This window comes from Heliangelus exortis, chromosome 9 (assembly GCF_036169615.1).
Source record: "Heliangelus exortis chromosome 9, bHelExo1.hap1, whole genome shotgun sequence".
NCBI lineage: Eukaryota > Metazoa > Chordata > Aves > Apodiformes > Trochilidae > Heliangelus > Heliangelus exortis.
This window is the reverse complement of record NC_092430.1, coordinates 14713720-14728116: the sequence shown is the minus strand read 5'-3', so window position 1 is coordinate 14728116 and position 14397 is coordinate 14713720. Positions and strand designations below refer to the sequence as shown.

Sequence of the window (14397 nt, the reverse complement as noted above, 5' to 3'; positions counted from 1 at the left end):
TTACATCACAGAGCCAGGCCAAACCCCCCCACCCCACCCCTGACTCTTAACAAAAGACACCCAACTAGAATCAGGGGTCCTGTTTCCAGCTACAGGAAAGATCTGCAGCTGTAGGGCCAATGTTGAAAGCACATTTTTAGAAGCACTGAATTTATTAGACTCCCAACAGCCTTAACACACCCAGTCAGTCTGATCAATGCCTTTGTAATGCCAAGGACTCGTACATGCACTCAAGCTAATGTATCTTCAAGCTTTCTGAGGGCCAGCTGAGCAGTGGTGACTGCACATGTAAACACTTTTGCCTATGACAAATGCAACAACACATTTTGGATCACCCTGCAACAGGTTTAAGGCAGTCACACTTTCTTACACTTGCCACGTGCTAAAAGAGCATACAGACAGCAACCAGAGCCACGAGGACAGCAATGAACTTGGCTGTGTGTCTGCCCCTGTGATCCCTGATGACAAGGAAATGAAGAACTCGGGAAGAGAAATGCTGTTCGACTCCAGGACCAGAGCACTGCTCCTCATTCAGAAGCAAGGAGACTTGGTAGGTGGGCACATGCCAAATAATGCATGGATTTAACTTAGCTACAAGATGCTTCCCAAGAATCTCCCTTATGTACAGCCCATGATTTTTTGCAGAGAGGAGACAAAAGTGTGCTTTGATTTCTTTCCAAAATTAAATAAAATAAATTAAAAATGTATAGGCAACATAGAGAGAAAGGAGGGGAAAAAAATGTTATGGCAAACAGGTTACATTCAACCTGAAGTCTTCTCTTGGTGTATTTGATTAAAGGTCAGAGGGGGGTAGTTTGTCAGAAGTAACTGAAAAAAGTATAGGAGACAAGCTCTCTGCTCAAGATACCTGATGGGTGCCCTGGGTGTGCTGCTTTCAAGGTTCTCCTAAAAAGGAACTCATGAATCCCATGCCTTTTTCGCCCCCTCTCTCCGTTCCCAAGAAAGAATAGATGACTTCCCTCTGTGAGCTGCCTACAAAGAGAGCACCCCGAGTGTTGATGAAAAGAAACCAACTCTGGTCCCATTTTGTGCCTTAAAGAACCATATTCAGTAAAATACCAAAGTGTGTGCTGAACTGTCACCAAAGCCAGTGCCTATATTTATGTGATCTCATAGGAGGATATCAACAGATGTACACAGCAAATCAAGACCAGCCTGGGCACTGGGCTGGGAACAACCAGAGACAAGGCTGGTCCTACTTTGACACTGGCTGCAAATGAGGCAAACACACCCCAGTGCAGCTACTCAGAATTAAAAAGCTGTGTGATAGCACAGTTCTACTGTTGAAAAAATTTGCTAACGAAGGCAATCTTATGTTTCTGTATCACTTTCCCATGACCATGAAGGTCTAAAAGCCTCTGCAATTAACAAGTCTATTTATAAGCAATTCCCTTTCCCTAATTTCCCCCCACTGAAAAATGGAGCGTGTTACTGCTAATAATGAAACAAAATGGGCATCATCATTCATTTCCTACAGCCAATTTGTCTTGCATAGCAAACTTGAGGCAGAACATTTGAAGCATACATAAGGCAGAGAGGTGATAATACTCAGAATCAGTGAGTGGAAAGTTCTACTTAGAAGCACCAATGTTGTTTCAAAATTTCTCTTTTGACCTATACGTGCTAAGGGAGCACAGAAACAACCCTGTTGGGCTCTGTGCCACAGCAGCAAGACTGTGGCCAATTCCCAAGCTCCCTAGGACCTGCTGCAGACCAATGCACACAGTCAAGGATTTTAGGCATGGGCAAGCATCTCCTGCTTCAGACTGCAGAGCAGAGGAGCAAGTGTGCAGGTAAACAGGGAAACTTGCATCTGACATAAGCAGCTGACAGGCAAAACAGTTTTAGGAAGCAAATGTCTTCCTCCTTTACAAGAGTGGTTCGGGTCAATCTAAAGCTTGCAAATTCTCAGAGCTTTTCCTGTGCTCAAATCTAGAAATATTGAAGAAGCTGAAAGCCTTTTGTTATCATGCTTCCAAATGAATATTTCATCTTGTTTCAGAACAGATTTAAAAGGTTATAAGCTCTACTGCAATAATGCAAAAATGTGTGTAGGGGATAAACCCTCAATCAACCTCAAAAGCAAGATGTCTTTTATTTGTCAGGAAACAAAACTCTGGTTAACATGAAAAAACTGATTTAAAGATGGGGAAGCGGTCTAGCTGTAACACAGTAGGACTGGCCACAGGGTATGCTGATAGGAAAAAAAGAAAATTCAACAAATGCTTTAAAAAAATCTATACTGCAAATGGTGCATTTTCTATGCCACCTGCCACCTGCAGCTGCATGGAATAGGCATGCTATTTTGCTCCATGGGCAGAAGAAGAAAAAAAAAAACAAAAAAACCAAAAACGAACATTTCTGCATAATTTTTTATTATATTTTACTATTCTCAGCCATCAGTAGGATTTACACTCAACCTTGTTTGATGCTACTACTTTTAGCACATTCCAGTCCTAAACCCTTTGGCCCGGAGTATGATGTTCACTGTTGTTACAGCAAATTATCAGCTGCATAATGTGTTTCTAAAATATGAATGGCTATGAGTCTGAGCTGTTATCTACAGAGATTGAAGAGAAAAGACATGCCATGGAGAAGATGAAGTCCATATGCTCAACTGATTTAAACAGCAGTTAGTCAAAGAAGCTAAACAAATTTATACCAGGTGGTGTACAAGCAGGACATGGCAGGGAGGTTGGGGTAGATGATCTCTAAGGTCCCTTCCAAACTAAGCCACTCTATGAGTCTATGATATTTGTGCTACATGAGGCAGAATTAATGATGGATGCAATAGGCAACAGCAGCGTCAGTGCACCATGAGATAGGGAGGTTTAAGACATGAGGGGAGTGAGGAAGGCTGCTAAGATGACCAAGAGGCTGTGATGCAATATCCATGAGAGAAGAAACTGAGGTAACTGGGTTTGCTTAACTCACAGTAGGGAAAGCCAGCAACAGCCTCTTCTCAGGGGAACACAATGCAAGAATAAAAGGCACTAGAGAAAAGTCTCATAAGGAAATTGTCTGGATATAAAGAAAATTCTCCACAATTAGAACAGTGAACCACTGGAACCAGAGAGGTTAGGAAGATACGGAATACCTGGAGACTCTGTACAGCTGAAGATAACCCAGCTCCAAGTTGGACTGCAGACCTTGAGAGGTTTGCCCCGTCTTATATTTTTTTTTCTGTATTTCTGTCTAGAAAGCCCCAAAGAATATCCTAGATATGCTGGGCTGTTTCCACCTAGACAATACAGGTGTCCTATCAATTTCCTGAGGCTTTTCAGACTTTCTGCAGGATTATGTTGGCAAAGGAAGAAGTCTGGTTGCTCTCACAAAGAGGCTTTACTCTGTTCAGCCCAGGAAAGAGCAATAATTGTCAGCAACAGCAAGCCCTGAAAGACCATTTGAGATCACAGGAGTTGGAAGGAAAAGATACTACCCCAAATTCAGGTTCATATATAACGTTACTAAGAACGCAAATAAGGGCCTCGTACACCATGGAACTGCATTCTGATTAAAAGAAAACTCTTGATATATCTCTATTCTAGTAGGTAGAGAATCTGTCTTCTTGCTTACATCAAGATGGCGAGCCCTTAGCTGCATGGTGTAAGGAACAGATGTCCCAAGTGCTGTTTTGCGGGAAGCTGGCTGGATGCCCACTCAAATGCCATTAGAACTTGGCTTCTGGGGGTTGTGGTTTTTCTTTTTTTCTTTAAGTGAGAGGAGGTGGAAAGTAAATGCCACCAGCCTCTCAAGAACACACATAAAACGGTAACTAGATAATTAATTTAAAAATTGCTTAAATATTAGCAGTTCCTCTTATATAAATAACTGGATTTTTATTAGAACTTTAAATTGCACCAGACGCATCTGAGGGACATGTCCTGCCTCATTTTAAATGTTTATTTTGCCATAGTAAACCAACTTAATGTATTCCATGAAAATTAAGTTTCGTTTCATAATGCTAATTTGAATAACCAGCGTGTGCCTACAGAACACAGAACTGATGTAAAGAACAGGGTGTTAACTGTGCTAACAAGGGATATGGATGGTCATCCAGGGTAGGAAGGATCCTGCTGTGGCCATCACAATTGGCCTTCCCTTCCAGTGGATGTGAGTTAACCAACCCTTCTCCAGGGATAGGGAAACATTATTTACCAAGTTTTTTATGAGCTTTGCTCCTGCACAGAAATACTGTACACACTGCTGACTGGATGGTCAAGAAAATTCTGAAGAAATATTTTAAACCAGGAAAATATTAGTGAAGTAGATCTGCAACACCTAGACAAGCAAGTTTTTACTTTTCTTGATAAAAAATGGAGGTGCTTGAGGGAACAGAAAATGGAAAAAAAAAAGAAGCGTGCTTTATTTTGGCATTCCCAAAGTAAAAATATGATTTTGTTTTGAAACTATAACTGGAAGCCACATAGAATATAAAATACTGACTCAAACTGAAGATTTATAAAGGACATTCTGTGCTAAGTTAACCAAAACTGAATTAATTTCATTTTCTGAAGATTAATATTACATGGGTATGTTGTTTTTTTTTCTCTTCCAACATCCCCTGAGATCTGGGGATGGGCAATTCTTTGGCTTCAATCTTTTCACAAAACCTTCACTAACTTTCCAACCTAGCCCATGACTTCGAACAAGTGGCTTGGCACCTTTCAGCTGGATGCCTCCTGTCCCACCAAGCTGCCAAGGCAGGGCTGCCATCTCACCACATAAATTTACGCTCTAGAAGTACCCTTCAGCCCACCTTCTTCCCATGAAGATGGAGTGGGAGTGGCTCACGGGTCCTCAGCACCTTGCCAAATTCACCAGTTTCTAGCAGGATACATAAATAAGAGCTGTTTGGGTAATGGGGGCCCAACCTTAGTCATGGGATTCAGGAGTCTCATCTGCACCTGCAGATGTGCAGTCAGAGGCAGCTTCCCTCATCTCTCATGCCAGGCTAAAATATTGCAGAACTGCTTTTACATTTTATTCTCCTCTGCTGTTTACCTAAATTCATCTCTGCTCTCATTTAAGCCTCTTTGTTGTTTGGTCTTTACTGATAGATGAGGGCAATGAGTCCCTGTCACCTCTAGCACCTCTTCCACATCATTGAAAAACAGACCTCAAAAGGGTTTTCTGCAGACTGAAAAAAATCTTACATCTTCCTTCTGCAAGAAAAAACAGCTTGTACACCCCAGCACTGGGTTGCTACTCGCCCACTAAAGCCCACTGAACTCATCATGTGTTGGTGTCTGCTTGATAAAATTGGAAGGTCAAACTCTTCTTGAAGGAAAAGACCTATTAGTCTCCCCAGGAGTAAATGTGTGTGTGTGGAGGCCACAGGATCTCCTACCTCAACATAAATTAGAAGCTGTGCCATTGCAACTTGCTGGGTTTAGTTTGTTTAACACCAACATAAGAGGGGACATCTGCAGCATGCTACAGGCCAACTTTCTGGTGAATGCAGCCTCATAGATCATTTCACAAGGATTTTGAAAACCTCTCAGTATTTCAGTTGCCATCTTCTTGAAGTTCCTTTTTCTTATATTGCTCCTCACAGAGACCACAGCCATGAGCTGGCTGGTGCAGACCAGCCCTACAACACACACCACTTCCACAAGAGCACCCGGTCAACTTCTTGGGGATGGGACAAACACCATGGATGTGGGGCTGCAGTCACCTTGCACCCCTGTCCAAGTGCATCTTCACAGGACACCACCCATGCCGTGCATTACTGCAGACTCCTCAGGCCCTGCCTTATGGAAGGAATCATGTCTTCAATGCAGGTAGGAACACCTTTGAGTTAGAACAAGATTTGTCTCCAAATTAACCTTTCACAAAGTACATGAAGTTTGCTTCCAGCAACCTGACCACACAGATCATCTTCTGTTCATCTCTAGAAATGGCCTTGAAGACACCTTCCATGCTGGACAGACTAGTTATTATGTCCCTTCAGCAGTGGCACTGTGAGCTTCAAACCACCATACAATGACCCAAATCAAAACTTAAGTCCTATTGTATTGATACAGTTTGTGGCATCAAGGACCTGAGGCTCAGATACTGCCCTCTCAAAAACATAAATTTTGAGACCTGTGAAATGAAGAAATGCTGTAGAAAATATTCTTTTTTAACTCTCTGAGGAGCTTTGATATTAAAAACTACTGCAAAAGGAAGACTGTCTACTGCTTTGCATTTTAAATAAACACTGCTCATGCACATGAGCATCTGTTGCACTTTGCTGTCCTTTGCTGGACAGCATGAACACAACGCTTTTAAACAGGGGTCTGGAAGATGACCTCCTTTGGAAAGGTCATTCAATACCCTCAGCCTTGATACTAAATGTCAGAGCACTAGGACTTCAGTGAACAGCTGCTTTTCTCCAGCTTACAAGTTCATGATGTTTTCTGAATTTTTCAGGATGAAATAATGAAAACAATTTTCTCCTCTTCTCCTTGTTGAGAGAATTCCCCATATCCTTTACCCATGTGGCATGTGTATAAATATAATCTCCTTTCTCTTCTGGCAGCAATTCAAATCATGGGTTTTATTCTCCACCCCACCCAGATGGCAGATACAGAAACGGGGCAGGAGGGAAGAAGATTGGAGAGGAAACATATGAAATCATACAGGCAAGATTTAAAGGGAAGGATAGAAAGAAATATGTGCATAGAACAGCTGGCTTCTTCCTAATTTCATCTTTTCAAAAATAAAGCTGCACAAGTGAGATCCACTAGGTGATGTATATGATTGTAATCGAGTTGCAAAACAGGCTAATTTTTCTTACTGTAGTCACTGTTTTCGTCCTTGGTTCCATCAATTGTACCATCTGGGTGCATCTGCAGGAAGTATTCCTGCTGGCTGAATAACCTTGTCACAATTCCTTTCAGCTGGGGTTCTGGAAAAAAAAAGGAAAAAAAAGTAATAATTGTTATTAGATATACCAATAACACAGCAAGTAGCAAGAGACCCAATTTGCGTGGCCCCCCATTAAGCTCTGAGTAAATGGAGAAGTGTTTGGCAGATAAGACAGCCTTCTGCAGTTCCCTTCAAGCATGGCTCTAAAATATTCATATATATAGAGGCACACAGGCAAGTAAAATGGAACGAGCAGATTAAACAAAATGCATAGTTGGTGCAGCAGAAAGTAACAGATTTATGGAACTTTACTTCAGTGGAAGTTACCTACCAATTGAGAGTCTTTCGACAGTGTATGCATTTTGAATATTCCACTTATTCAGAAAAACACTGGCTAGCAGTGTTGCAAATAATTTGCTTATTGTTTCTTACTCTGCCTGTGAAGCCAACCACCTTGCTTTCTCTTTGGTTAATTCACTACCCTGCAGTTCCAGTTTTATGCCAATGAAATTCTATTTACAACAACAGTGTTACAGTGGTGTAAAACCAAAGTGGCCAAGTGCTGAATCAGGCTGCATGAGTCCAACTGTGTGGTACTCAAGTGAGCAAAACCCTGAAAGGCACAGATGCAAGACAACTCCAGAAATGACCTCTGGAGTATTTATAGGCACCTTAAAATGTGTCTGGTTTAAAATCCTGCATGTTCCTTCCTCTCTCCCAAAACACGACACATACTCTGGTAGAAAAGAATCCCTCTCCTCCTGTCCTTCCCCAACCGAGGGGCTTCCCCAGCACCTCTGCAACGTTTTATACCTGTGCTGAAGAGGAAAATGAAAATTTGGAAAAAGCAGAAGCAGTTTGAACTTCACATGACAGAGGTCTGCAGCTTTACTGCCTGTCTCCCTGCCATCCAACCAATCAAACACAAACAAATTAAGCAGTCAAAAATAAATTCAATTTTAATCATGCGAGTCTTACAATTTGGCTGTGAAGCCAAGCACCTTGCTTTCTCTTTTTCTTGCTTTTCTTTTTCAGTGTGGTGGCAGAGATCTTCTTCTGAGCTTGTAGCTTTATGTGACCACCAAGCAAAAGTAAACAAATAAGACCAAGTTATTGCTGGCTCAATAGACAGGAAAAATTCCAGTGTAGCACACCAAAATCTCATCAGCCTTCCATCTTTCCTGCCTCTAGTGATGCTGTTTAATAAGCCACAATCCTTACATAACTCTGGTCAGGTTGTGTGTTAAGTGTCTCCATTAGGAGCTCCTGTCTCTAACAATTTCACACCGTGCTGCAGGACTTCCACATGCGGACAGCACCAGGGACCCCCCCAGCAAGCAGGGACCCCTGGGTGCAGACAGGCTGCTGGGACAAACGATTTCAGCTTCGGCATCCCTGTCCCTCCAGCCAGGGGAAGGTCAGATTCTATTTCCTAGCTACAAAAGCTGCAGGATAAATCAGTATCAGCAGGCTTCTATGTTGCCTTTAAAAAGAGATTTCATAGCAAGAAGAGCATTGTAGGCTGCAGGCAGGCTTTGCCCCACTGAGACTCAACTCTGGGACAGTAAATAAGTACCAGCCATCTATTAAGGTCTAATGTAAATCAAGTAATTTTATGTCAAACTGAGACACAGATTGAGCTAGAATGTTTTGCTTTCTTATAGAAATGAAATATCTATTTTATTCAATGCAGAATATTGAACTAATTTGCTTCTCTTACATGCACAGCAATGCTAAGGGAACTGGAGAGCTGCATTCTCAGGCACAGATGACTGCACCACCTTCCCCATGCCTGTCCCCTTTTACCCTTTAATCTAATACCACAATAGTAAAGGCACTAATAGATGTAAGTCTCATTAGGGAGGGCCCAAGTCTCTGAATGATTCTTAGCCTCGTTTTTAGTCTAGTTAAATTTTAATGTTTAAGTACTTTGCACAAAATGGAAAAGCTCCCTATAGGAGAGACTTAGACAATGCTTCAGCAGCCCAAGTTTTTCTATGTGCTTGGGAAGGGGAGATATCTTGTCTTTTAGTCCCTCAAGAATAAGAGGAGTGGAGACAAAAATCAACCCTGACATTTTCCCTTTTCTTGGGAAGATTATTTGACTACAGGATAAAAGGCCTTTTCCTTCTTCAGAGTGCAACTATGTTTTGAAAATGAAAATTATTCTGGAAGGACATGAAAACTTCTCCCAGTTTTACTAAATAGCTTTTTGAGTGAAATGTAGAACAAATCTGCCTTGTGTCATCTTTCAAGGTTATCTAAACAGCACCTAAGATCCCCGGAGACCCCTCTGCATACATGATGTAGGTGCAAATGCTGTTGTACCAGAAGGCCAAGTGCCACCCTAGTAAAACACAGGGTAAAGCCCCAGTGTCCCTTTTTGTTAATGAAGTGATAAAACACATGGTGAGGAGTGTTTCAAGCTTTAACAATTGCCCGCTTCATAATCCCAGAATTTTCTGAGTCAATGCCTGCCTAGGGACAAGTCATAAGAGAAATCTTATGTAACGTGAGCTGTTTGGTTGTTTTTTCTGACTTGGTTTTGCTGAAGTTTGAGTCTCACAGTCAAACTCAAGAGGAGTGAGTAGTGAGCTCTAAGCCATTCATAAAACCACCACATTCCCTCTGGGCCCTAACAGCCTGACAAGAGCAGCACTACCATCTCTCCATGCCACACATATCCTCTGCAGGAGCATCCTGCTCCCCTGATGCATTAGGAAGCAACACCAGCAAACAATTGTCTTCTCCAGACACCAAAGTGTCAGAAAACACTTTGGAGACATACAGATCTCTCCTTGTCTGGTTTCTGCATTTCCTTGGCTGTACAGAAGGGAAGTGCTGGTGAGCAGCCACACTTTGGGCGCCTATCTGAATTAAATACTAAATCAGCATAGAGATGTGCAAAGCCAGCAGAGTACTCTCCTCTAACACAGTGCACAGCCCAAGAGGGGTAGGGAGGTGGCAGAGCAAGATGTGATTTGTCTCACCTACTACAGAGCTCTACACCTGAACTGGGCTCCTTTTGCAGTCCAACAGGCAAGTCAGTCCAGGACCAGAGAGTCCTGAAACAACCTGCACCTTCCTACCCATTGCAAAGGGACAAGCTCAAACACCATGAGCTACACTGGTGACAACAGCTGCCAGAAAATTGCTTCCTACCAGGGAACCTCCAGTCTCACATCTGGGCATGGAGTGGGATTTGTCATTCAGACAACAATGTGCCTCAGACACCTACAGACAGAATCTGAGTTGAAGACAGCTTTTAACAAGGATTTACCCATTTTTCTCCCTGAAGCTCACTACAGACTCATTATATGAAGAGAGAACTGCATAGTCACAGGATAGGATTTTTCCTGCTAGCCCAGAGGCAAAACTCTGCACATGACTTTTAAGAGACTCCCTAATTTTTGTCATGTCATATATATTTTAACATCACTTCTTTACATCTACTTTCCATCTAGAAATTTTATCCCAGTCTTCCAGCATTGCTATCATTTATGCTGCTGCAATCATGCTGAAAACCTTGGCTTGCAGAAAAATCTCAAAACTAGCAAGTCTATCAAGGATGGTGGGATACCTTGGTAAGTCAGAACAGAAGGCAGAAAGACACAGACTAAGAACTGTTCACAGTTTAACAATTAAAAAAAAGAGGAAAACAACCCTTACCAGCAGGCAATATTCCCTGTGCTTACTGAAGCACTAACAGGAAAATATTAAAAGCTCACAAAATGGATACATTTATTTGCCTAAGTTCCCACAACGATGCTGCTCCAGGCTCTAATCAGTAAGAAAAAGAAACAAACCAGAAAAAAAGAGAAGGGAGAAGGGAGAAGGGAGAAGGGATGCAGCACAGATAAGTTCAAACCCTGCCACAAGCATTTTCTATAATTCACAAAGTCTACCAGGAAACAATCTCAAACCTACTCTCTAATCTCATTGTTGTATAGCAAGGAGGACTCGTATCCTCTTGCTTTTAGAGAAGCAATGCTGCATCATACATTTTCTGTAATGCACTTGGGAAAAACCTATTCTTGCCACTAAGGCTCCTTCATACACTCTTCTATTTTACTGTAGAAACAGCTTTCCCTGCAGAAATGGATCTGAACTAATGCAGACAAGACCAGAACCACCTTAGCACATCCCTAAATGCAAAGTACTTCAGAACTGGTTTAAGTTATGACTGTCCTGATCCCAAAGTACCAACTAAACACCAGAGATTTCCATGCAGTATGTATTCCCAGTGCAGACCTCCTGCTATTGGGAGTCTCATGAAATACGCTAAGGGTAATTTTTTTAACCTTCAGGGCACTTACTTTAAAAATTCTGTTCGGGTTGCTCATACAGGGCTGGGAGGTGCTGGAGAAAGCTCAGTGGACCCTCCTTACGCAGATGCAGTGAGCTCAAATCCTTCAAACGTGGTGCTCCCAGAAGATGAAGGAGATCATGCCCAGAAAGCATTCCCAGAACAGACCAGAAGAGTAGCAAGGAAGAAGAGCTAAGCCATGGTTCCATTGCTAGCCTACAGCACCTGTCAGGCCAGGGGTTCTCCCTAGGCCAAAGACATGGCCCTCAGCTATTGACCCTTCCCTAAAGCAGTGAGCAATTCACTGCAGATCTGCTGAAAATCAACTTGCTTGCTTCCCCTTCCCCCAACCAACTTCAACCACCTCTCCCTGCCCTGCTTTTAACTTTCTAAGCCCTTTGACACATCTAAAGCTAACTAAGTCCTGATCTGATTGCTAATCCCCTTGTCTCTACTTAAATGCTAACATTATGTTGCCATTATTCATTTCAGCTGTTCTGTTGCTGAGCCTTAAAGTCATCTCAGTTCACCATCAGCTGCTATGCTTCCTGCCTTATTGTACAAGCTATACAGTTATCTTTTTTTTTCATCCTCTGGAGCTCATCAAGGACATCACAGGTACAGGATGCTCGTACACACTTTGTTTGATCTCCACGAATATGCTCACAGAAGGGGATCATACCCAAATCAGCTACCCCACAGAGTAATATCACTCGCCCCCATCACACAGGCACTGCTGAAGATATTTGCTGTGTGCTATGGGGAAAAGAGCAAGAGGTCTGGCAGGGATATTGGTAGAAATGCTTCTTACCAGAAACATCACTTGAGCTTTAATGACTTTAGTTCTGCTGTTTAAGGTGAACACAGAAATCACCCCATTAAACACAAAATGGAGAACACACAAGCAGAGTAACTCCCCTGAATGCAGAGAGGACCTATGAGGGTATGCATAAATGCTGCATTTAGCAAAGCTCCACTGAGGGCATTAACTCCTGCTTATTCTCATCAGCAAAGCAGCAGCATTAACCCCTGGGTGGGAACCACAACCTCTATCAAGCACTCTAGGGTGGCTCAATCCAATCCAAACCCTGTGCTCTGAACGACCAAGAAAAAGCCCCAGCACGATGTCCAGTGGTGACTCCTTCCATCACGGCAGGCACTCTGCCATGGATGGCCTCATTTCCTGCAGGCTGAGACTGCAACAAGCCAAGTCCCACTTTGCCTTGGGCTGGGAAATCTAAAGAGACTCAACAAGATGCTGCTAAAAGAAATGACCGCTATCAGAACTCTTCAAGTTTAATGGCAGGGACCTCATGTTAGAAAGAGGCTTAGTGATCTTTCAGGGATCTGAGCCACTGGCTCCAAGGATTCTTGCAGCTCCCAGTGATGCTCTGCTTGGCAGGCTGGCCTCCACTTGAGGTTGCTGGTGCAGAACTGCCTTTAAATCCACTCCAGAAGTCACTGTACTGGGTGCCAGTGGTCCTGTGTGTTCTGTACAGCATAAACTCTGAAGCTCTGGGGCTTACTGTTCTCAGCACAACAAGCTGTCAGACAACACAGGGCTCAGCTAGCTCAGATGCCAAGCAGCCATTTTATATTCAGCAACCTGCAACAAGGTGGAAGAAAGGTACCTACTGTGCAGTTTCGACAAGAGACTTCCCCGCTTGTTTGCTCCTTCTCTGCAGCAGGACACGTTCTGACTCAGTAGCCCTGCCTGGACTTAGCACAGCAGGGCTGTCAGAGATGCCAGCAGCAGGCTCCCCAGACAGCCCCTCTGGTACCTGCTAAGGACATGGGTCTGGTAGAGGAAGGCAACATCTCCAGCCCTGATCAGAATCACATCCAAGCAAAGGGCTGACTCTTCTGTGCCGGTGCAGCAGTTTTGCCGACTGCAAACATGGGACTTGTAATACATCTCAGGAGCGTATTTTACCTGAATGTTCTTTAAACATTTGCTTATCACAATTAAACATTTTAGCCTGGAATTTACACATTCCATTATTCTTAGTTTCCCCCATTCAGGCTGTGGCTGTCATAACGGGAGGCTGATTTATTATGACTCACCCAACCAACACTCAAATCCTTAACACACCAAAACCAGCACTCAAGTTGGAGTGTAAACTGCTCTTAATTCATTTAGATTAACTCCACATTTAAAGTGGCACCACAGAAACCACAGTTCCCCTCCCCTGAAAAGGATGGGCCAAATACTGCAAACACATGCAGACAGAGAAGGGCACCAAAATCCTTCCTTAGAAAGTACAGCATTAATGAAGGCTTGTATTAATTCGGCACAAAAATGCATCAGTGAGCTCTGTGCAGATTACTATGGTGACAGAAATCAGCACAGGACTCAGGGAGAAAGAAGATGAAAAGCTGAAGGTAAAAAATTTTGGGTTTTTTCCTCACCAGGGAGCTGCTAAGTTCTCTTGGGTGTTTGGAGTTCGGATGAAGTGAATGGCTGTCTCCAATTAAATGCATCGTTGTCAGCATAAGTTTAATAGCTCAGCTCACTATGATGATTCACTGAATCCACCCAAACTTGGGGGCTCAGGAATAACAACACTTCAGCTGCAACAGGAGCTGCTGCCCTTGAAGACCGGAGGTCCATTTCCCCCAGGCTTAAACACCTTGCCCAATTCTTCCAAGCTGTGAACACATCGAAGCCTGAGCCTTTAGCAGACTCTGTGCATGGGTGCCTGTGTCTGCAAGATCCTGGAGGATACTGCAACCATGTCACTTGGGTGTGGAAGCAGGAAATCCTGCTGCAAAGTGCCGAGCATTTTTATCTCCCATGGGACTCTCTGAGTACAGAAAAGCACGCAGGCAGAGGAAAGGAGGTTTCCCAGTCCCTCAGAATGTTTTCCACAGCTTCTGGGGCTAAACTCAATGAAACTGTTTCGAGCAAAAGCACATGCTCAGCCTCGAGGAAGCCTACAAGCAGGTGGCCTGGATGGACACCCATGAGCATCCCATGGGACACACAGGGAGAGGGCAAATGAGCTGCAGAGCAGTGATGGTGGGCATTTTCATTTGGATGCCTCCTCAGGCTGCCTGCACTGAGGTCACTACAGTGGGCAATGGCAGCTACCTAAGCATCAGAAGGGGCTCCACAGCAACACTGAGCATTCAGCTCCACCTTGCAAAGCTGCCATGAGTCCCTTCAGTTTAACACATGGTTGCATCACCCAGTCTGCAAGTAGGATGGAGAGATGCAA

At 43.4% G+C, this 14397-nt stretch overlaps 1 protein-coding gene across 5 annotated transcripts in view; it reads right to left on the bottom strand.

The window, feature by feature from the left end:
* FGF12 (fibroblast growth factor 12) overlaps nt 1-14397 on the bottom strand; it is a 230517-nt gene that overhangs the window by 68630 nt on the left and 147490 nt on the right. For all 5 annotated transcript variants that reach the window (XM_071752291.1, XM_071752289.1, XM_071752288.1 and 2 more), the window contains one exon: nt 6803-6913. In XM_071752291.1, the coding sequence (XP_071608392.1) occupies nt 6803-6854 (52 nt within the window). In that variant the 5' untranslated portion in view covers nt 6855-6913. The remainder of the gene's footprint in view (nt 1-6802; nt 6914-14397) is intronic.